Source organism: Brassica napus, chromosome C4 (genome assembly GCF_020379485.1).
Source record: "Brassica napus cultivar Da-Ae chromosome C4, Da-Ae, whole genome shotgun sequence".
In the NCBI taxonomy this organism is placed as follows: Eukaryota; Viridiplantae; Streptophyta; class Magnoliopsida; order Brassicales; family Brassicaceae; genus Brassica; species Brassica napus.
In genome coordinates, this window is record NC_063447.1 from 60,679,561 (window position 1) to 60,702,970 (window position 23,410).

General features: G+C 35.3%; 4 protein-coding genes across 5 annotated transcripts; 1 reads left to right on the top strand and 3 right to left on the bottom strand.

Moving 5' to 3' along the window:
* Window positions 1–708: 708 nt before the first annotated feature.
* Window positions 709–7,050, bottom strand: LOC106391671 (calcium-transporting ATPase 4, plasma membrane-type). 2 transcript variants are annotated; one of them, XM_013832367.3, is made up of 5 exons: window positions 6,771–7,050; window positions 4,725–4,779; window positions 2,706–4,630; window positions 1,300–1,926; window positions 709–1,210 (listed from the first exon to the last, which is right to left on the bottom strand). In XM_013832367.3, the coding sequence occupies exons 1-5, from the start codon at window positions 6,939–6,941 to the stop codon at window positions 902–904; spliced, it is 3,087 nt and encodes a 1,028-aa protein (XP_013687821.3). In that variant the 5' UTR covers window positions 6,942–7,050; the 3' UTR covers window positions 709–901. The 2 variants fall into 2 exon arrangements, with proteins under 2 accessions (XP_013687821.3, XP_048611183.1); XM_048755226.1 differs by lacking the exon at window positions 6,771–7,050 and adding an exon at window positions 4,851–5,253.
* Window positions 6,770–9,681, bottom strand: LOC106391672 (mitochondrial acidic protein MAM33). The gene is made up of 3 exons (XM_013832369.3): window positions 9,505–9,681; window positions 8,999–9,333; window positions 6,770–8,673 (listed from the first exon to the last, which is right to left on the bottom strand). Exons 1-3 carry the CDS (start codon window positions 9,619–9,621, stop codon window positions 8,502–8,504), a joined length of 624 nt encoding a protein of 207 aa, XP_013687823.1. The 5' UTR covers window positions 9,622–9,681; the 3' UTR covers window positions 6,770–8,501.
* A 363-nt stretch (window positions 9,682–10,044) lies between these two features.
* Window positions 10,045–14,584, bottom strand: LOC106391673 (nuclear pore complex protein NUP93A). The gene is made up of 15 exons (XM_013832371.3): window positions 14,382–14,584; window positions 14,211–14,302; window positions 14,051–14,117; window positions 13,859–13,918; window positions 13,680–13,769; window positions 13,150–13,416; window positions 12,845–12,940; window positions 12,610–12,744; window positions 12,355–12,408; window positions 12,178–12,261; window positions 11,979–12,065; window positions 10,998–11,903; window positions 10,744–10,925; window positions 10,388–10,679; window positions 10,045–10,309 (listed from the first exon to the last, which is right to left on the bottom strand). Exons 1-15 carry the CDS (start codon window positions 14,481–14,483, stop codon window positions 10,232–10,234), a joined length of 2,592 nt encoding a protein of 863 aa, XP_013687825.1. The 5' UTR covers window positions 14,484–14,584; the 3' UTR covers window positions 10,045–10,231.
* A 5,450-nt stretch (window positions 14,585–20,034) lies between these two features.
* On the top strand, window positions 20,035–21,277 carry LOC106395481 (protein MIZU-KUSSEI 1). The gene has a single exon (XM_013835928.3). The coding sequence runs from the start codon at window positions 20,127–20,129 to the stop codon at window positions 21,039–21,041; it is 915 nt and encodes a 304-aa protein (XP_013691382.1). The 5' UTR covers window positions 20,035–20,126; the 3' UTR covers window positions 21,042–21,277.
* Window positions 21,278–23,410: the final 2,133 nt, after the last annotated feature.

Sequence of the window (23,410 nt, forward strand, 5' to 3'; positions counted from 1 at the left end):
TAAACTATTCTTTATATAATAAGATTAATACCTGCACAGTTCTTCAGTAATAAATGTTATCCTAACTTTATAGAATTCAACAAATACGCGTTAACTTTTTGCGTAAAACTATAGATACAACTCCAATAGTGAAACAATGATACACATACAAATGACATATCTAATTAGAAGTTCTAACTTCTAACTATACACGAAAATTAAAGTAGATGTTATCAATGTTTGTGGTTGGTGGATCTACGGACTAATCAATCAAGCAACTCTCTTAGATATTATTTGATTGAACTTGATGATAAATAACGTTCCACTTAAACTGATTTTTTTACGTAGATCCACAAATATTCATAGAAAATCCACTATATTTAGCCGAAAGATAACATTCAAACATTGCATTTTTATTTTATTTTAGTGCCATTTTAATCGCTCAATTTCAAAAATGTTTCTCAGAAAACATAGAGTTGCCATGCAAATTCCATTACATATACAGCATAAAGCAACATGCAATGTTTTATTTTGTTAATAAATAACCTGAACTGTTCTCCATCTATTTTGCAATATTCTATAATGTTGCTAATTAATAACATATATTTACATTGATTGATGTTAGCCATTGCTATAGAATTCTAGTATTTTATGTTATATAATATCTACTGAACAATGTCTTCCAAATCGGCAAGTATGCACACTTACCTTGGAGCTGAAGCTATCTAAGATCGCAATGAACCTCAATTGTTTCTTAAGAAGAGCAACGGCAAGAACAGAGAGAGAACCACAAATTCGAGTAACACAAAACTGGATCCGTGGTAAAAAAAAAAAACAAGAATCTGCAGTATCTTACATATTTGGAATCACTGTCCTGATAACAAGCAAAAAAAAAAAAAAAAACACCAACATTGAAATGGTATCATGCGGAATTGGAAGAGGAAGGACCAGAAGGAAGCAAATCGTAGCCATCATGATGTTGACGAGAAGACTCAACGGGTATGCATTTTAGAATAACAGCTACAATCATGCTCAATGATCCTATCAAGATTGATAGTAACCAATGCTGCCAGGTCAGAGGAACAGTGCTAGCAAACGCTCCAAGAAACTCCACTATGATCACTTGAAACACAACGGTCACAACCATTACGCCTGTGAACACCCAGCTATTGAACATTCCCGTGAACACATTTATCTTCTCAATCTCACGGCTGTTCACCTCATTGAACACCTGTTTTGATATTATAAACCATTAAGACTTTTCATATGTCATTGCTTGGGTTAGTTTTTTTTTGTTTTTGGAGTGTGTACGTTACGTACCTGGCAAAAGACGAAGGAGTTGAAGATGACTGTGTTGAGAACAGCTGTTGAGTCCGGACCATTGAGATCTAGAAGAGATTTGCCTGCGAAGTTGAGAGTTCCCAAGACGATCAACTGGTAAACGCTTTGGCCGGCGATGTTTCTCCACATGGTTTTGGTGATGAAGCTTGCGGTTCTAGCGATTGGTGGACGTTTCATTAAACCTTCGTTAGGAGGCTCTGTGGCTAAAGCTAGTGCACCGAGTGTGTCCATGATCATGTTGACCCAAAGCAGTTGTACAGCAGTGAGTGGAGCAGACCCTGTGATGCAAGCAGAGACGAAGTTGATGATGAGAGCAACGACGTTAACAGTTAGCTGGAACTGAACAAACTTCTGAATGTTTATATACACAGCACGTCCCCATCTAGCCACTTTCACTATAGTTTTGAAATTATCGTCCATTATGATCACATCAGCATTCTCTTTAGCAACCTCTGTTCCAGCTATCCCCATTGCAAGTCCAATGTCTGCTTCATGCAGTGCAGGGGCATCGTTTGTCCCGTCTCCAGTCACTGCAACCACCTCTCCAATTTTCCTCAAGTTGCTGACTAAAGTGTGTTTGTCCAATGGCAGAGACCGAGCCATCACCTGAAAAGGCACAAAACAAGTTTTTAGATCCTTCTAGAGATTTGTGAACGATAACAATCATTTCTATGCCTGCCGTTTCGGTTTATTCAGTTTTTTTTTCGGTTCGACCGCAATCCCACCAAACTGGAAAAAATCGGTTTGGTTTTTGGTTAATTTTGGTTTTCGGTTAATTTTGGTTTTTAATTTTATTTCCAAAAATGACAGTTTTTTTGGTTTTCGGTTAGAAAAAAACAGATATTTTTGGTTATTTAGTTATTTTTGATTAGTTTGGTTAATTCGGTTTAGCAAGTTCAATTATTTTCAGTTTTTTGATATTTAAAAAAAAATTGAAAACTAAACCAAACCAAAAACCAAATCATTTTTCAAAATCCTAACGAACTAAACCAAACTCAAAATCAAAACCAAACCGAAATTTCAGTTCGGACAAAAATCTGGAAAAATCGGTTCGGTTTGTGGTTAATTTTGGTTCATAATTTTATTTTCCGAAAATGACAGTTTTTTTGGTTTTCGGTTAGAATTCAGTAAATTTTTCAGAAAACAGATATTTTTTGGTTATTTTAATTATTTTCGATTATTTTCGATTAGTTTGGTTAATTTGGTTCGTTAAATTCAACTATTTTTGGTAATTTAAAAAAATAGTGAAAACCAAACGGAGAACCGAACCATTTTAAAAATCCTACCAAACTTAAAATCGAAACCGAACCGAAAACCAAAAATTTTAGTTCGGTTCAGACAAAAATCCGCAGCCTAATCATTTCTATACACAATGTCAAACGAACCTGAATCTTCGGTATAATGGCTCTCATCTCGTGAGGAGGCAAGTCCCTGAACTGTGAACCTTCTATAGCCAAACCTCCTTCAGTGAATATGCCACACTCCTTCGCAATCGCTTTAGCTGTGCTTATGTTATCTCCAGTGACCATACGAACGGTGATCCCAGCAGCCTGACAAGTCTCCACAGCTTCTCTAACACCAGGACGCACTGGATCCTTGATCCCAACGACTGCTACCATCGTATAGCCTCCATCAGGAAGATCTCCGCTGGGAGCTTCATCCAGATCTTTGTAAACCAAGCAGAGAGTCCTCAGAGCCTCCGAGGCAAAACCTTCAATGACATCAGAGATATTCTTAATAAGTTCTTCAGTTAATGGAACTGTTTCTCCATTCGAGTCCACAACGTTCTCGCACATCTTCAACACTATCTCAGATGCGCCTTTACAGAAAGCACGTGCACCACCTCCAGGGAGAGCTATAAGAACAGACATCTTCTTCTTGTCGGAATTGAACGGCTCGATCTTGAGTATCTTATGCTCTTTACGCTGCTCCCCAAAGTCACCACCTAGAAGCAAACCGAACTCGAGTATCGCTCTTTCCGTTGGTGATCCCAGGATCTGAGTGTCTCCGTCTTTATCCTTAACTACTTCAGAGCCAGTGTTCTGAAAGATGCCTTGCAAAAGAATGCTCTGAACTTCTTCTGGTAGCTTCAACTGAAAGCTCTCTTGCCTCTCGTGAACGTTATCACAGATGTATACTTTGTTGACCACCATGTGGTTGGTAGTTAAAGTTCCCGTCTTATCAGTGCAGATGCAAGTAGCGGAACCCATAGTCTCACAAGCAGCCAGATGCCTCACGAGCGCCCTGTCACTCATCAGCTTCTTCATAGCAAACGCCAAGCTTAAAGTCACCGCCAACGGCAAACCTTCAGGTACAGCGACGACGATGATGGTTACAGAGATTGCGAAATAGTCCAGCAGCGTCAGCGCATCTTCGGAGGACCAGTTGGTGAAGCTACCAGCCGTTGCTTTCTCCAAGACAAACCGTACGCACAACACCAAAAACGTAAGCACAGCGAAGCTTAAACCAATCTTGCCGATGATCGTTGCAACCCCGTTTAGCTTCACCTGGAGAGGAGTCTCGTCTTCTCCACCATCAACCAGCGTTTCCATCAGCTTTCCCCACTCGGTCCTCATGCCGACCGTCGTCACCAGCATCTTTGCCGAACCGTTTTGAACTTTGGTTCCCGCAAGAAGAAAAGGCTTCTGTTTATTCACGTGTGACGGCTCGCTCTCTCCTGATAAGCTCGACTCGTCTATCTCCAAGTTGTATCCGGATATAAAAACCCCGTCAGCTGGAACTTGATCACCAATAGAGAGATGAACCACGTCTCCGACAACCAAGTCATGGATGGAGATCTCTTGTCTAGTCCCGTCCCTAGTGACCTGGACAATGATCTTCTTCTTCTCTCGATCCAAGTCTATGAACTGAAGAGACTGCTTGTAGTCGCTGATGGCAGTAACCATGACGACCAAGAGTATACTCAGCAAGATCCCTGTCCCATCGTACATTCCCTTTGGAAACCCTTCGGTGGCAACACCAACGCCTATTGATACTACAGCGCAGACCATAAGGATGATGAGGGTTATGTCTTGGAGAGCTTCCCAGACGAACATCAAGAACGACCTCGGTGGTTTCTCAGCGTAACGGTTTTCTCCAAAGATCTTTTCCCTGATGGGGAGTTCACTCGATTTAACGCCTTCATTGAGATCAGATACAGATACTTTCTTTGCAAGCGCTACAACTCCACCATTGTTTGCCAGACCCCTGGTGTCATGATTCCGAACCATAGATGCAAGCTCATCTGGTTCGACAGAGAATCCAGCTTCCTTGACCTCATCGGTGAGCTTGTATTCCGGCCTACCAGCAGCTACAGAAAAAATACAATAACAAAAGACATAACTTAGTCGTCTCCAATTGTTAAATCATGCTTCTGTGGTAAATTTCAGGAGTGGATATCTTACCACCAATGAATTGAAGAGCTGCCTTTTGTACGTAGAAAGCAACTCGGAGCTTTTCCTGGTCATGAGCAAAACAAAGTGAGTTACTTGGCAGATAAACTACCACAACATGGGATTCTTTGGTCATACATGTAACCGAAGAAAGATCAAACAGTTCCCAGTGATGCAATCAACATAAGCGGGTAAATAGCCAAAAAGATCCATTTATTTACTCAATTTTCATTTTGCATCATCATATAACAGAGTCAAGCTCTCTGCATGCAACGCTCGCTAATTATTTTTGGACGTCCATTATATCACTGATCTAACAAAACAAAAGCTACCAAATAATGTAGCTAAAAGGTCTTTGAAAATTGAAGCTCAAACCAGGATTAATGTAGCTAATAAAAGGTCTGACTGTTTATCACTCCCCACTAAATAATGATTGTAGCTGTAATATACTTTACTCAATCATTGATTATAAAACATTTTTCCTAAGGACTGAAATGAGAATAGATTTCAACACGAAATGAAAAAATGACCAAAAGGAAAAAGAATAAAGACCATGAGCTCATATCCAAAAGACCCTACAAAAAAAATGCCTCTTCATTTGGTTTATACAAGTGGACAGATGAAATTGATATCTTTGTCAGAACCTTATGAAACAAACCTGCCGAAGTTTCCTAGCAACTTCCTTCCTTACGCTAAAATAATTGCACACAAGAAGTCAAATACACTGTCCTACTCGTACCAAACAAACACACACACAAAAAAAAAAACTCTAAAAATAAAATTGATTTAAAGAAAATAAACAATGGGGATTTCATAACAAAAAAAAATCAGATGTGTTGATACTAGAATGCGTCCTTTGGTGTTTGGATTCAGTCGCTAAAGATGGCCAAGATTAGTAATAAGAACTTAAAAGGGGCAGACTTTTGCTGGCCTCTCAAAAAAAAAACTGGCTCATCTTTCTTAAGGCAGCGACAATAAATTATCCATTTTGTAAACATAGTCGAAGACATTAAAGCATGTCATCATCATGTGTGTTGGCAAATTGTGTTTTCTTCAGAGAATTTTATAATAATTGAAACGTTAGGATATTTTTTTTATCATTATCCCTAACTCATATCTTCATGAGTCTTTGTTCAAAGTCTCCATTTCTTGGTCATCCAAGTATATATAAAGCTAGCATTTTTTTTTTTTTAATATTACTACCTTAAACGACCGATGTATAATGCGTATTGACTTACATAAAGAATTGTAAAGAGATACTATTTTTCATGACTATCATTAGATAAAAGTAAAAGAAAAAAAAAGACAAAAAATAGCACTAAATCAAATTTTTATTTCCAAACTAGCACTCAAGGTCAAAAGTCACAAAATAACACTTAATGTTTTATCAAAAGTCACAAACTTAGGGTTTATAGTTAAAGGGTGGAGTTTAAGATTTAGGGTTTAAATTTTAGGGTTTAGGGTTTAGATTTTAGGGTTTAGAGTTTATGGTTTAGAGTTTATGGTTTAAAATTTATGGTTTAGGGTTTAGAGTTTAGGGTTTAGAGTTGAGAAATGAGGTTTTGGGTTTAAGATTTCAAATTTTGAAAAATAAAAAAATTAAAATTTTCAAAGGATAAACTTAGAAATGTGCTATTTTGGTCATTTTAGTTTTTGATTGTTATTTTTGTGATATAAACTTAGAAAGTTGTTATTTTGGAGATTTGACCAAATTAAAACTCCTTTTGTTTACCTGATAAAAAGAAAAAAAAAAAGGCAAAAAAGTTTGGTAGATAAAAAGTGTTCAAAGTAAAAAAAAAGATTTGATTTGATTAGACTTTGAAAAATAAAAAGTAAAAAAGCCTTTGTGTGTTGTAAGTCTTGTCTTTCTGTTCTTCAATGGCCAAACAACAAAGAAAAGAAAAGCCAACAATGGTGATTATAGAGTTTGATTAATTAGTTCCTTTTTTTTGATTAATTATTATTCCATCACGAAAACAAAAAAAAAAAACAGAATCGTGAAAGAGAAAATAAATAAATTAAAAATGTGGATGAGGAAGAGGGAAGCGGGTTCGAAACCTGGATCTGGTGTCTCTTAGTCTCGTTCTCAGCTCGCTTATCGAGGTCGGGGATGTTACGGAAACGACGAGCGGGGTTCTTCACGACGGAGACTGCTGACCTCCATCTCCGCCTCGCTTCCAGCGACGGATTCTTCGCCTCCACCTCAAAATCCCTTAGCAAATTCGACATTCTTCACTCTTAGCAGCTGCTGAGAGTGAGAGTGAGAGTGAGAGAGAGAGAGAGAGAGAGAGAGGACTGTGTCTTCTTCTTTACAATTTTCTCTATCAATGAAGGTTGTTACGATTGAGAGTTGGCGTTTTATAGTAGACCCAAACCCGACCCGGATTAATCGGATCATGTACTCGGGTAAGGCCCATGTGGCTTAGCTTCATTCGTTTTTATTCGGATAATAAAAAAAGGGATCTTTATTATCAAATTGATCCGACCCGGACGAATATTATTTATCTTTTACTTTGATATTTATTTGTTTGCAACGACCTCAAGATCTATGCTTTTGATTAATTTTTTTTACTTATCTATGATGTTATGTCACGTGAGTAAGCTAATAACGATATCAATATTTGTGTTTCCGAGAGTGATTAAACTAATACACTCGATAAACGACAATTATTATACGTCTATTAAGTACTAACATAAAGTTTTTTTTTTTGTGTGTGATTCATGCAACATTATCAAAGACTTTGTCTGGTTGTACAATTTTAAGTGCTTTTCTTCGGTTAGCAGCATTAAGTTTAACTCTAAATTCATTTTTTTTCACCAGTCCGAAATAAGAAGAAAACATTTTTTCAGTTTTTTTTTCTCTGAACAAAAAAATCAGAAAAGAAGGCTGATTAAAAGAGAGAGAAATTTAAATATCTACAAAGAAATGAGAATATATTCCTATAAACTTAATTTTCTCTTCCTCTTGTGTTTTTCTTCTGATTCTACTTGTTACTATAGAAGAGTACTACTTTAAATAGGAACGGTTTGAAAATTATATGATGCTTGAACTATACGTTTACACATACTCAATATTCGTCCAAGATTCGGCAGTTTTAATAGTATTAACATTGAAAAATGTAACGATTGACTGGGAAAAAAAACATGTCGTTTTTAGTTCTCTATTAATAAATAATCGACTTTAAAATAAAAAATACTGCCCCAACTTGTGGACTGTGGATGAATCAGAGCACTTGGCGCTGCTGCCATTGTCTGAATTTTCTGTCCTTATTAGACGTTTTTTTCTTGGTGAAGATTTGTTTTTATTCATTTTTTCACTTTTAAACTTTTACTGCTATGGTAAAGAAAAAACAAAGACATTTTCGGTTCAGTAGTTTATACTTAAAAATTGTCACCAAAACCTTTGGTTAGGAGATTATATTTCTTGTATGTGAAAACAACAACCAGAAAAGTAACCCCAAAAATTGAGAAACTTTAGAGGCCTAGAGATCATTCTTATAAGAAGTCATACTTTTAGTGTTTATATTTGTATTGCAATGAACTATATTAATTCACACATAAATCAAAGAGCAAACCTCAAAAGCATAAGATTTGAGGTCTCATTTTGTTTGGAATACATCAGTTAACTTATATTTTGTTAAATTAAAACTCCCTAAAACAAAAACCATGGCAAAGCTGATTATGCTAATCTCAAGGTCATTACTCATTACCATTGCAAAAAAAAAAAAAAAAAACGCCAAGAAGAATAAGAAGGTGAATAAAACAAATGCGCAAATGGAGTTGAACAGCTCACTGCTTCAGAGAGTGTGAGACTGTGGATTCAAGCTTGCGTAACCAGTTAACGTACTGCTCCTGCTCCTTCTTGTTCAGATGACACAAGATGTAATTCGTAAGGCCTTCACTTATTCCCTTGGATGTTAGGTACTGCTTCAGCGCATCCTGTAGTCTCGGATCTAATGTACTACACAACCAAAAACAAGAAGCTCTGATATCTTTTTACAATTTGATATTAAAAAAAAAAACAATTATGGATCTAAAGAAAGAAATAGATTCAACAACAAGACTCTAAAAATTCACTATAACTGTCTACTTCTTTGCCAATATATACAAACGAATACTCCAAAACACAAGCTTATCACCTTAAGGATTCTTCTACCTAGTTAAGAAACAATAGTCCTAAAACACACATCATAAGAACCAAACTCCCACTTAATGAATTTGCCACTAAAAGAGGAACTTAGAACACTAAAGAGCAGTAACAAAGATCGATATTATCATCTTTTTACCTGAAAAAGTCTCCACCATTAGGTGAAGAACTACACAAAGAGCGGAGATAAAAAGCTCTCTCAATCTCAAAATCAGAACTCCCACGCCCCGTTTCTAAAACCCGGCAGTCAAACTGCAAGACAGAGCGGAGACTAGGCTTGCTGATACAAACTTTAGCCACAGCTCCTCTGGGAAACGCTATATCATCAGCATCATCATCAATGGGCTCCTGTTGCAGTAAAGCAGATACCACAACCTCTTCTCCTGAATCAAACCGTCTCCTCAGGACAACGTCTCTGTTTCCCGGAGAGTCCCAATCCAGCTCGAAACCCCCTAGCTTACCCGTCTCAACCACCTGGTGGTGGTTTCAGACACAACAACAAAAGGAGTGAAAATCAAAAACACGTGTCTGATCAAAATTTGTGCTTTTAGGGTTTAAGCGACCAGAGACAAAATTAGATACATTAAAAACTGAAACTTTATAGAGTCAAGTAGAACTCAGCTGAGATTAGATCACTGAGATTACCAGGAAACGAGGGTTGGAGATTTCGTGACGGAGTTCAGATTGGATTATGTTAAGCAACATGCCATCGCCAACCACTTTGAGTCCTCGTTTCAGAAGCGAGTTCACCTTATTCCTCATCTCTCTCTCTCTCGACTACTTCACAGACTTCTCTTTCTTCCTCCCAGATGGCTCGACTAAACACAAGAAAAAGAAGAAGGAAAAAAAGAGTAAACCGAGCCGGTTTGGTTCGGTTTTGGTGTCTGATAATTACCAGTTTATTTGGGGGATTATATTAAAATTAAAGCTTACTCCGTAAAGAGTGGGTATTGGTTTGATCTCAAATCATCTTCTTAGGGACAGAGATCTCCACTGGAACAAGCTCAAGCTGCTGTGGAAGAAAAAAACAGAGCTTGGAAGATACCGGTTAACATCAATTCTTATGAGAAACACTTTCAGACCGAACTCAAGAGGGATTGCATGATGATATGTTTTGCAAAGGTTGTGTCAATAAGCCTTCATACTCAGTGTGTGTCTCAACATGAATTGAATATGACTCAAACATAGAACTAACGGCGCATGATTTTTTCACAATGAAACAGAGTTAGTACACTCGACCAAAATATGATTTCAACTGAATGAAACATACTAAAGACAACATAGGCTGTCCAACAAAAAAAAAAAAGAAATTACAAGGCACATACTTAATTAATAATGGCTTTTTTTCAATCGTCTTAGCAAGGAACAATGTTCAAAAGCTTCGAGCCACTTTCTCGTACAAGTCACGAGGCCAGTTCCTGTGCGTGTTGCTTGCAAGAAACCCAGCGATCTGCCCAATGGCAATCTTTGTTATTGCAATACACAACCCAAAAAAAAAAAAGATAATATGTTGATTATTTTTATGTACCTTGGATCTCATGGCACGGATTGATCCATCAGGATCAGGTACATTGTCCAGACAAGTCAGCGCAACTTTGAGCAGGTCCGGGACACAAGTCTGGAAGTAAGGAGACGCGCTCTGGAACACATCAGCGGTTGCATCGGGCACTCTTGGATCAAGATTAAGGAACGGAAGTTTCGCAATTTCCCTCAGAGCATCCATATGGTTGCCTTGTCTAGCCAACTTGTGGATCGATAGTATCGCCTCCAGCTCTCTTAGTATCGTTTCTTGTTCCATCACTCGCTCTCCTTCCTGAAGACTGTGAGAGGAAAATGAAAAACAAATCCCTTGAAGCAAAGTTATAGATCAATAATAATATATACCTGACTTCAGGGTAATATTTGTAAGTCTGGAGAATATCGTTTCCGGCAAGAATCAGCCCTGATGTTCTGCTTTCACCATCCAACCTTCCACGTGCCAGGGAGCAAATGGCTTCAGAGAGACACTTGTTTATAGTCTCCAAGGCAGATGCAAAAGCACCCACTCTCTTCTGTATCTCTATGGACTGAAAAAAATAGAAAAAACACAGTGAAAAGCTTTCTTACAAGACTTAAAGCTCCAAACAATGTTTACTTACTTTGTCGTACAATCCAGCTTCCTGACATTGATGTGCAGCTTCAATCAAGAACTGCTGTCTCAATCTAGAGTCCGGGAAGAACCTTCCAAGTTGACCTTCTTCACCAGAGCCTCTTCCGCCAAGCAAGAAGTAGATGCCACCCTCTCGCAGGAGAATCTCAGTCAATAGCTGCTTCAGCATTAAGTTTCTCTGCCTCTGTTGATCTGTGTTACTTCTTCCGGACCAAGCTAGCTGCCCCCCACCTACCGTAACAGCAGCTTGTGCGTAATACTCTACTGTCATCTGGAGATCTCCGTGGTGCAGAAACATGGACCCGTATTGCCTAACCATACTGGACGCCTCTGCATTAGCATCCATCACGCTGAGTTTGTGTCCTGTCCCGGAGCCTTCAGACAAAACAGAATGGTCCACTAGAGAGATAGCTATATGAACAGCATCGATGTTATACCCTCCGTCTCCTGCTTCTTTGGATAAGTGCATGATAGCAGGAAGCAACTGAACGCTGAGGAGTAAAACATATGGATACACCAAGGGGTCTTTTCCGTTCTTCGTGTAGTATGAAGGCTCGAATTTATTGAGATAGGTCTGGAGATCGTCTAAACTGTACGGCGCCAGGCCATCGTTCAAGACCACAGATGAAGAAGATGCACCAGAAACGTCTTTGATGCATGCTAATTTGAACCATAAGAAGTCTTCGATGGTGTTGAAGAGTGTAGACAGATCCCTCAGAATGCGCTCGATTTGCCTGCGGGAACCAGAGATGATGGTGTAGAGTAGGAGTTTCTTCTTGTCGTATGCGGTTCTGCCCAACCGATCACCCATTCTCAGCATTTTCTCGCATTCTTCTGATGCAATAGCTGCAGTCTCTGCAGCCACCATACCATCTTTTGTAATCCACTCTGTAAGCTGCAAAAAGGAAAGGTAACCAAAGTGATTATTCCAAAATTCTTGAAAATAGATTAAGATATAAAGAACGGTTACCAGTGGTGCAAACTGTTGAGATGAACGAGTTGACCGGGCAATTTCTTTAGCCTCCTCATAATACCCAGTACGCAAGCAAAAATATATCTGAGATTCAAGAGAGAGATATCAGTTATTCCATATAAACAAGCCTGCAAGTTAGCAATGTAAATCTCTATATCTCAATTAAATGTTGAGGACAAGAGAAATAATCCAAAACCTGTTGCCAAGTCGTATCAACAGGAGGCTGCCTACGGGCATCAGGTGAATCAAAATCTAAAGTTCCATATTCTCTCAAACGAATCTGCACAGTAAAGAAAAAAAACAAGAAATAATAAAGTTAAATAGCTTTTTGAACATATGATCCATATAAAGCTCTACAAAGTTTGACACTAACCCTAAGGAACGCACGAATTCTTTGCAAATTTCCAACAGATCCACCAAGAGCAGCCTGGAACAGGATTAGGAAATCAAAACACAACTCGGAATGATTACCAACACTCTTGAAATAGGATTGAAAGATCAAGGAATCATTTCAGACAGCACTCGATCATTTGTATAGACGGTATTCTAAAGAGACATCATCGACAGACATGTAGCAGCTGTTATAATCAAGAAGAAACAAGATAAAAAACGAGACAGAAATAAATACCTGTGTAGGGTGACTTTGAATTGTGTCCATTATATGTTTCTCATGCCCACGTTCTAAATGACGTCTTGCACCTATCGCGAGGGACATCCTCTTCGAAACACCCTGTCGAACTGCCGAGTCTTCACCTGTTATTGCCTGGAAAAAAATTGTCAACAACGATCAGAAGTAATTTACATGAAACTGGAAAGGCAGAAATATAAGAACAATTATTAGAGAGTGTTTTTCAAAAGATTACCTGAACAAGCTGCCATATTTTCTGGATGTTGACTGATTTCCCATGAGTTCCCTCAGCACCAAGAGATTCATAAGCTTCCTTAAAAGACATTGCGGGCTATACAAAGATATGAACTGGGATCAGTATAAAGCACACCAGGAAATTTATAGGAGGGTAGCCAGTTTTATGGATGCTACATCAAAGGAAATCATCATTGTAAAGTAGAGTGCTACAGAATGAATGTTATTCAGCTATACTTATTAAACATGAACTTAAGCAAATTGAACCAGTACTAAGTTTCTAGACAGGGTATAAAAAATACGTACTTTAAATGGCAAGCCTCTTTCTCTTGACATGTTAAGTTTCTTCACAACCTCTCCATAGACGTATGCTTTTTTCTCATGAATGGGTATATTAGCCAGAGCCACAAGCTCTTTGCCTAGTGTGGACGATACTCCTCGAGTACTCGAAGCCACCGGCACTAGTTGACCAGCATTAGCCTCTCTGCTTGCATCAACCATATTCGTTTTAGGTAACATTGATATTCTGCTAAGGCTTTGAAGGAAGTCACGTTTTTCTTTTCTCCAATCCTCCTGTCAAATTCAATGGAAAAATCAGTATGCACATCCTTCTAATATATCAACAAGCTAAAAAAAATCCACCCAGCAAAAACGCCTCCCAAAGCTAGTTGCATAGTGCAATTCTTATAGAGAACTAATAAGTAGGAAAGAACAAAATACGCTCAAGTCAACCACTGAGTTATTAGTCTATGTACGCAAAAGGAAACTGAGAAGAAGCAAATGGCTACGAGGAAAAAAGAAGCGACGCATAAGATACATAACATGGATAGCCTTACCTCCAGCACTTTCATCATGTAATCATTAAAGCTTCGAACATTATCCTTTTGAGCTTCCTGTATAGCCGATACCATAGCCATTTCATGAACCTAAAGAAAAATGAAAAAAACATCGCACTTCATAACAGTAAGTAATCGCCAAGAGAATCAAATCAATCAATAAAGGCATCTAAGAGTACCTGTTGCAGGTATTCTTCAACGCTAGTAGCCTCAGCGGGGAACACATCCTCAAACGTTGTCTTTTAAAGAGCATCAAAGAAAGAAAACACAGTGAATAACCACATTTGAAAAGCAGAGAGATTTGTAAGCAAACTACAACTACAACACCTTAAGATACCAATAAACAGACCAATACACAAAGTAATATTCACCTTCAACTCAAAAGACTTGAGATCACGAGCTAGCTGCTCAGCATTGATTCCCTCCCGAGCGAGTAGCCTGCAAAATAACAAAAGACAACAGAAGAATCATTTATACCTTACTATTCCTTAGGGATTCAAAAAAGAGAGAGAGAGTGCGAGAGATTAAAACCTAGTGGCGGCAATAGACTGAGAAGGAGCTTCGTTCCTTAGGGTTTTAGCCTTTAGCTTCTTCGATAACGCTTCCAATTGATCCAAGTTCCTCTGATAGGCGATACAAAAATCAAAATCAAATCGTGTACTAATCCCAAATCAGCAGAGAGGGAGAAAGCGGAAGAAGAACCTGAAGAGGAGGAAATTGAGAGGAAGGAGCGGCTTGCTCGAGAAGCTTCGACGAAGAGTGGAGAAGATCGGTCCAGCCACTCATCTCTTGGTCGTTCGCCATTGTTCTCGGTGGAATCCTTCGAGCGTTGCGGTGTAGTCGGAGAAAGCAAAAGAAAGGGTTTTGTGGGATTTCACCTTTTTTTTACTTTTTTTTTTTTACTCTTTCATTTCAACGAGCTTCGCGCTGTAATAATGCTGTAAATACCCACAGGTAAATTTTACTAGCCCATGCATATTTTCCTACCCAAAATTTCTTTTTGTTATTATGATTATATTTCTATCGTTTTGATCATTGGCTTATATCTATTTATTTTTATTATTATTATTTTAATAATACTATATTTAAAACTCTATCTTTATTAGTTTATGTGTATTGTGAATTAGGTTTATCTTATATTCAGTTTATGCTATTATTTTTTCTTAATTTAAAGATGAGTTATTAGTTTTATTAATATAACCGTTAAATTTTATTTAAATGTAATAAGTAATAAATTAGTTAATCATTAAATCTATATACATACATGTCATAAATATAAATTTTATAATTATGCTAAATATTTATACATTTTAATATTAAACAACTATATTCCTAACTAAAGTATTTATACATGACGAACATAACATTAAATAATTATTTTTATCTTGAAAATCACAAGATGTTTATGTATGAGTGATGTAAATGTACATGTTTTTGTTATAAATAAATACATTTATTACTTTTTATGATTACTTAAATATAAAACGCATGAAATGTTTTATTAGGTATGAATATAGGATGGTATTTTACAAATAAAAGCATATACATTTCTCAAGAAACATGTATGTTATTAAAATAATAGTTGTTTACATTCATAACAACGGGTACATGTATCATTTTTTTTTTGTTGTAACTGGACCATTGGTGCTAAATTATAGAATTTTTGGTACAATTACAAGGTTCATGAGTTACATCTCTCCTTCGGTGTTAGCAACTATGATAATGATTTATGTCATCAAGGATTTGAAAAACATGTGAACAAGTTGAGTAACAATCTCAGCTCATGACTCTACCTAAAGTTAATCATGTTTGTGCTTAATGAACTTCGTCTAAAATGGCAGTGATATGCCATGGAGATCAAAATCTGATTAATTTTCAAGTGGAAGTACATGAATGAATGTTATGGAATTTTGTTGGAACACAATATGAGAAAGAAGAAGATGATGAATTGGCAGCTCAAACATTATCTTCTTCTCGTTCGATCAACACCATATGGGCTTCACCGACATAACGCAACTCATTTTACTTGTATAAGTTTGAATCAAATGTAAGTGTAGAGTGCACATGTGGTAACTACTGATGGCCATCCTTCTGAAGCCGCTTATGCTTTACTTTCAGTAGTCATCAATACAAAATTTGTTCATTTTTACTTTCAATATTTTTGCTCATGTGCTTGCATTACAAGAAAATCGTATTACACTTTGCTCTCTCATACACATTTTGTGTATATGCAGCTTATGAAGGAGGGTGGTAGCCAGTTTTGAATTGATTCAAAGACGATGAAAGATTCAAAGTGATTAAATCTGTTTTGAATTGATCTTGGTAACAAGAAAATTTATAGATTACCCATGTCTATTTGTTCTTCTCAGGATGAAGCTGTAAACGTTGAAGATTTGGAACCTAATCAAGTGGCAAACGCTAAAGCTGGGCATCAAGCTGATGTTGAAGCTCTTAACATGATTGACAACGACCTGGGGAGACTTCAACACCACCAGGGGTCGATTTTGATTCCATTGAGGGCTTTCCAATAGTTGAAAAACCAAAAGATAATTTAACACAAGTCAGAATTACCACAGATTTATCAAGACAATAACAAACCATACAACTTTCAATCTGAAACCCTAGATATCTAGATCGTGTAACCATTCAATTTGAAACTAAATCATAACAAGACAAAGCACGCAACAAAATTTCTGAAGAATTCGTTGTCGCTTTCTCCTTATCGTTCTCTTTTTGTGTTTTTTTTTGTTGGCATCAATATATAGTAGGGGTGTTCAATCCGGATATCGGTTCGGTTTAGGTTCAGTTTTTCGGTTATCGGTATTTCGGTTAGTAAAATATAACTACCATTCTAAATACATATTTACTTTGGTTCGGTTCGGTTTATATACCGTCGGTTTTCGGTTTATTCGGTTTTATACCAAAAAAACATAATTATTTAGTTTGAGATCATATTATATGAATTTTAGAGTTATATTGTCAACACAATCATTTATTAAAAATATATTACATGTTCAAATAAATGAACAAAAAAGTAAAAATGCTTCTACCATCAAATAAAATAATCAAATATATTACTAAAATCAAAGCTTGAAATTTTGAAAATAAAGATATGAAACAGAACAGAAACATGAAAGAAAAAGTTTTCCACTCTTCTATATTTAGTGTTCTTTAAAGTCATGCTTTTTTAATTGAAAATTTTTCATTATTTATTGTCCATCAAATTTATAATCTTCATATTAATTTAGTGAAGACTAAAATAAACCAAAAAGATCAAAATAAGATTTAGAAAATAAGATGTCTGAATTGCGATGTACTGTTATTTAATTATAGTTCAAGTGTTTTACAAATTAAGGTTCTTTAATACTATAAAATTATGGTAATAGTTATTAACACAAATTTAACTTATGTAATATATAGATTTTCATGTATTGTTATAAAATAGATACATATTTACATGTTTCTACTTTTAATTGGTTTTATTCGGTTTATTCGGTTATATACCAAACCATATCCAAATCTTACGGTTTTTACAAAATTATATCCATTCGGTTTATATGGTATATACCAAAACCAAACTATATTGTCTATTTCGGTTCGGTACGGTTCGGTTTTACCATATTGAACAGCCCTAATATATAGTCAAGGGCTTTTTAATTAGGTCACCAGTATATTAACATCATGGATATGAGGAACCTTACCTCGTGTTTGGAACCGTCCAAGTGTATCGTAATAGTAGTCTCCCTTTACAATTATCTATTTTATATAATCGGATTCAACAATAATGCTTTTAGGTTTTAGCTTACGATGATTATGGTGAATTGGTGTGGTGATAAATTAACTTTTTGATTTTCTTATAGTGAAAATGGGCTACGTGCCTATTTATGGCTACGTTGTGGCCTCAAACTTGTACACATGCTATATAAACAAAGAAATGTGCGTATATAAGTATGTTTGTCAACTGTCAGTTGTGTGTAATATAAATTGTTACAAACATATATATGTGTGTAGGTGTTTTGTTACAAACATTTAATGTGTGTGCATGAGTGTAATGTATAGTTACAAATATATAATTCTAAAATTTATCATGTTTCTTTTCTTTTATTAGAATTCAAAATCCCATCTCTAAGATACCAAAACTAAGAACAAGCCAAAAGAGTTTTTCAACATGAGTTTCTAAAAGTACATCAGATACTTTGGATTGGTTTACGTATAAAAAAACATGCCAATAGAGGTTTTTAGATACTCACGATTAAATATTAATAAATATGTATATTTTAGAAAATTATGTTGAGAAATCCCCATTGGATTACTCTAATCATTCTTTGATGTATACAATAACTAATGTATGAACCGATAGTTAATTTGGTCTCTACGTGCTACGTTGCACAGAAGCTTCATCGGACGTCCGCTTCCCGCTTCGGAACCAGAATTGGAATCGGAACCTTGTGGAAGCTTAGGGAATCTCGCTTCCAAAACGCTTTTAGAATATTCTTTTTAAAAATACATTGGAAGCTTACGATTTCGTTTTGGAATCACGCTTCCATTTTTAAAAAAAAAACACAATGTCTTATATCAATAAGAATATAAAATTATAGTTTTTAATTTATATAAAATTCAAATTTTAATAGTATTGAACAGAGAGAATAGAAATATATAAATATTAAAACTAATACTATAAATTATCTTTATGCATTGAGGTTTTTATTAAAGATAAATTATATATTCATATATATTATGTCAATTAATTATAAAGAATTAAAAAATATAATATTATTTATTTAATTTAATTTATGTGTATTTTTACAGTTTAAATATGAAGTCATTTCAAAATTATTATAAATGAATAAATGCTTTATTTTAAATTTAAATCATATAATTTTTAGTTTTAGTTTTTAAAAAATAATCTTACATATGTATATATATTCATATATATATATATATATATATGCTTCCAACACGTATCCGTTTCCTAATTTTTTTAAAAAATCTCGCTTCTGCACTTCTATACGCTTCCGTTTCCACGTACCTGCTTCCGTTTCCATGTAACATAGTCTACATGTACATGGCTCTAATATCCATCATTAATTGCCCATCCACATATTAATGACATAAACGATAAATGCATACATACTCACACGTCAACTTTAAAGGTAGACTTCCACAATAAAATGAAAGTAAACAACTTCTGATATCCTGGTCCATCGTGGACCCACCTCAATGGACAGTTTAGGTTAAAGGATGGACGCCAGACTTTGATGATGGTGAAATAAAATCTTAGACCATGTGCATCGCCGGGTCATTAGAAGGATTTTCGGGCGTGGACCCCGCACAAAGGATGAAAATCGGTAAGAAAAACTATGAGATAAAGATCGATTTCTTTTGGGTTTTTGTGATTTTCGCGGGCTCCACTGACACGTGGCGGCTCGCGATTGATTTTTTTTTTTTTAAAGGATAAAATAAAAGAAAAAATTAAAAAAAAAGATAGAGTGTACACAAAAAAAAAGAAAAAACTCATTTCCCATGCCAATATCAGCTTTAAACAAGCAATATAGTAAGAGCAACTCCAACAAATAACCTTATTTTGAAAGTGAGGAATCTTCAGAATGAGAATTTTAGGGTGAGTTGTTCCAACAAAAAAATTCAAATTTATCTTTTAACTTTTTTTTAATATTACATTTTTATTTTCAATCTTCATAATAATTAAGTATAAGCACTAAAATTTATAAATAAATAATGAATACACAATAAAAATGCAAATCATTATATTTATAATTTATATTTTGGTTTCACCAAAAAAAATTTTAAAAAATAAATCTTTTGAAAATGTATCAATTAAAGAAAATAGTTACGAAATGGTTAAACTACATATAAATAATATTACTATTTTAGATAATTAATTTAAATTTAACATGTTTATATATTTTATGCATAAACAATAACATATCTGTAAAAATATATTTGAATATTTGGTCAAAATATATTTATAAAGATCAAAGTGCTACAAAAATTAATATTAATATGATTATATGTAATTTACATAACTAAAATGAATAAAATTAAAAGTAAATAGTATTTTAAGAGACTAAATAGTGAAATCTCAAATTTAAGAATTTGTTAAAAACAAATTTTGATGGTTTGTCTGGGATATCCTAATAGTGCGACTTTGATATTGTTAAACTAGCTCTATGTTTTCTGAAACCTTCAGAAACCCAACAAAAGTACAAAACCTACGAGAACATTTATTTTATTGAGCGAGGAGCTCTCACATCACATGATAGGCAATAAATAACATTATCACCCGTATATGCTTCTAAAATATTCACGTAAAATGTCTATAAATACACACTCAAATCGGCCATACCTCCTCGCCACACTCATAATCACATTGGTCGGCCGCTTTCTTCCTGTCGCCTTCCTCAAATATATAAACATATCAAAAAAAAAATGATGCAGTACCAAGAACTTGCTCTTCAAAGAAGCTTCAGCTTCAACTCAAGCAAGATCAATCCGGCCAACTCTCCGGCTCGTGGCCTACACGCCCGTTCTCCTTCCTCGACCACTTTGATCCCAACCATCCCTCACCACGAACTCTTCCTCGTACCCTGCCGTAATTGCTCCTCCTCATCCTCTTCCCACCGACCAGTCTCCTCCTCTTCTTCCACTAACAAAACCGTGAAAGTCACCGTGAAGCTTCCATCCTTCTTACGTTCTCTCATGAACCTCATTAACCTCCCCACATGCAACGTCCTCTCGCTTCCTTCTCCTCCATCTTCTTCCTCCAGCGTCTCTAACCAGCTGATCTCGCTCGTCAGGGGTGGATCCTCTTCCCTCGGGAGAAGAGTCACCGGAACGTTGTACGGGCACAGGAGAGGCCACGTCACGTTCTCTGTCCAGTACGGTCCGAGATCAGACCCGGTGCTGCTCTTGGACTTAGCCATGTCAACGGCTACTCTCGTCAAAGAGATGGCGTCAGGGCTAGTCAGGATCGCGTTGGAGTGCGAGAAACGTCACCGTTCCGGGACCAAGCTTTTCCAGGAGCCTAAGTGGACAATGTATTGCAACGGGAGGAAGTGCGGTGCGGCCGTGTCGCGTGGAGGCGCGTGTACCGAGTCGGATTGGCGCGTGTTGAACACGGTGTCTAGGGTTACGGTTGGAGCTGGAGTTATTCCGACGGCGAAGAGTATTGATGACGTGTCCGGTGATGGTGGTTTCGGTGGTGGAACGGAGCTTGGGGAGTTGTTGTATATGAGAGGTAGGTTCGAACGAGTCGTGGGGAGTCGTGACTCGGAGGCTTTCTACATGATGAACCCTGACAAAAACGGAGGTCCAGAACTCAGTATTTTTCTTCTTAGAATATGAATATGTCTTTATTGACGTATTATTTTATATTTTGGATCAATTATTGTTGTTTCGTGAAATATATGTAAACGATAGTGAGAAGGCCTAGGAGGTACGTACGCTAGGTTTTTTCAAATTGTTTATTATGTGGTGTTTTGGTGGTTGTTTTGGCAGCAAGTTTTGTATTTTTGTTACGTGTAATAATAAGTACGTGGTTGATTAAGTGCAAGGCATGAAGATCCCCACATGGTCCGTCATGATTAATGCCAAGATTAAGACTTTTGTTGTCTTTTACGTAAAACACAGCGGCAATTTAGGTTTAAATTATACTCAGATACATGATGATGTTTTGACTGATTTCACGAAGATTAAAAGTTCTATTTTTTTCCAAAAATTAACTTTGCAAACATAATTTAAAAATCATTCAACCAACTAAAAAAATAATTGTAAAATCTAATTGATTACACAGTTTTCCATAAAATTAAAAATAATATAAATATATCAAAACTTCATCTATTTTGAAACAACAAATATATTCTAAAACATTAACTATTATGAAACCGAAGGAGTACAAAAGGTGGGTTGCTTCTGAGTTGTTACGTGTAACAGTCAATTCTTAACCAAACACATTTTATGTTTTGATTCAAGATATAGCACATGTTTTCAAAAAAAAAATTGAAGCACGGATATGACATATTAGACCATCAAATTAACGAGTTACACTTGCGGGCTGTATAAAAAACTATACATAAGTTTTCACTTTTTATGTGGATGAATAAATTTAAAACAAAATGTCAATTAAAAAGATAAATTTATAAACATACGAGAGCTTTAGTTTGCTAACATGAGTTCATGTAAATGAACATTAAATCAGCTGGTTTACATAAGAAATTACTAGAGCTTGATACGCGCATACGTGTGGATATTAGTTCTTACACTTTTATACATTGATATTTGTTTTTCATAATTAGTGTTATATATTTTAGATGGTCGTAATATAACTAATTGTATTCAAAATACATTGGACCGAATAGAGTAATATGATTATTTTTGGTACAAATATCCAAACCAGTTTCATATATATTTGTTATTTAATATTTTTAAGTTCCTATACAGCAGAACCGAACTAATCTAAGCCTAGAAAAACTCAACTCAAAATCCACACATAAATTTATAATATTCGGGCCAAATTAAAAAAAAACAATATTGATACATGAAAAGAACAATCTGTACCTAAATGGATAGTCAATGTTCATGCTTAACTGATTTTATAAACTAATAAAAATGACTCTTTGTATGTGTTTGGCTAAATTAAGTGAAATATAAAGAATTTTTTTATTTATTAAAATAATTATATGCAGTGAAAAATTAAGTGACAATAAATGTAATAATTTTATTATTTTTTTGATTTAAGTTATTAGTTTATTCACAAAAAATGTCTTTGAATTATATTTTTGGCTACGTAATTTTTTACCGATTAAAACTAAAATAAAAAAAAATTTAGTAAAACAAACTAAACCGAAGGTTTAACCATATGCAAAATCCAGTTATTTTACATTTTTGATTTTATAATTGACACAAATTGTTGATTAATTAATACATAAAAATATGCACTATTATTACTATGGTAGTACAATTAATGATGTGATGTATTATTAATGTAATATAATTAATGAAATTGTTAAATTGAATGAAATATTGAAAGACAATTAATGTAATTATATAATGAAATTACTAAAAGGACATTATAGTTCTTTTTTTATACTGCTATCTATTTTCCAAACAATTCTTATTTACACTGCTATCCATGTTTTCAAACAATACCAAAATGTACTTTGTTTTAATAATATAGATAACTATACATACAATTTTTTGCAATATTTTCGGATTCCATATTGATTTTTTGTACATGGATGTCATATAGAAATATACATATGAAGTATAAAACATGGGCTATATGTGAAATAACCAAAATAAAAACTAAAATTATCGAGAGATGGTGGAAAAAGATAGAAAGAAAAAAGAAGAGAGATAATGTGATTTTGGTTACTTTGTGAATTTTGTTTTATTTTAGTAATTAGGTGCAATTTCTCTTAATAAAACAACCCGAAAATAGAGGAGTGGATTACGAAAAAGTTGGTGGGAAAGAGCTCAAACCCCATAGGATTTGGCATTATTATTGGTCATCAAAATGTCTGAAAAGTGAAAATTCTTCAACGTCAGCAAAGCCAAAAAATAGCTTTTAGGAAAGTTTCCTTCATTCAGTATTAGGACCACATCTTTTGTTTTTGGTACACATATTTATGATTTTATATCATTTTATGGGGCCACATTTTGCCAAAATCCCTTTTAGGAAAGTTTTTTTTTTTTTTTTGAGAAAATGCTTTTAG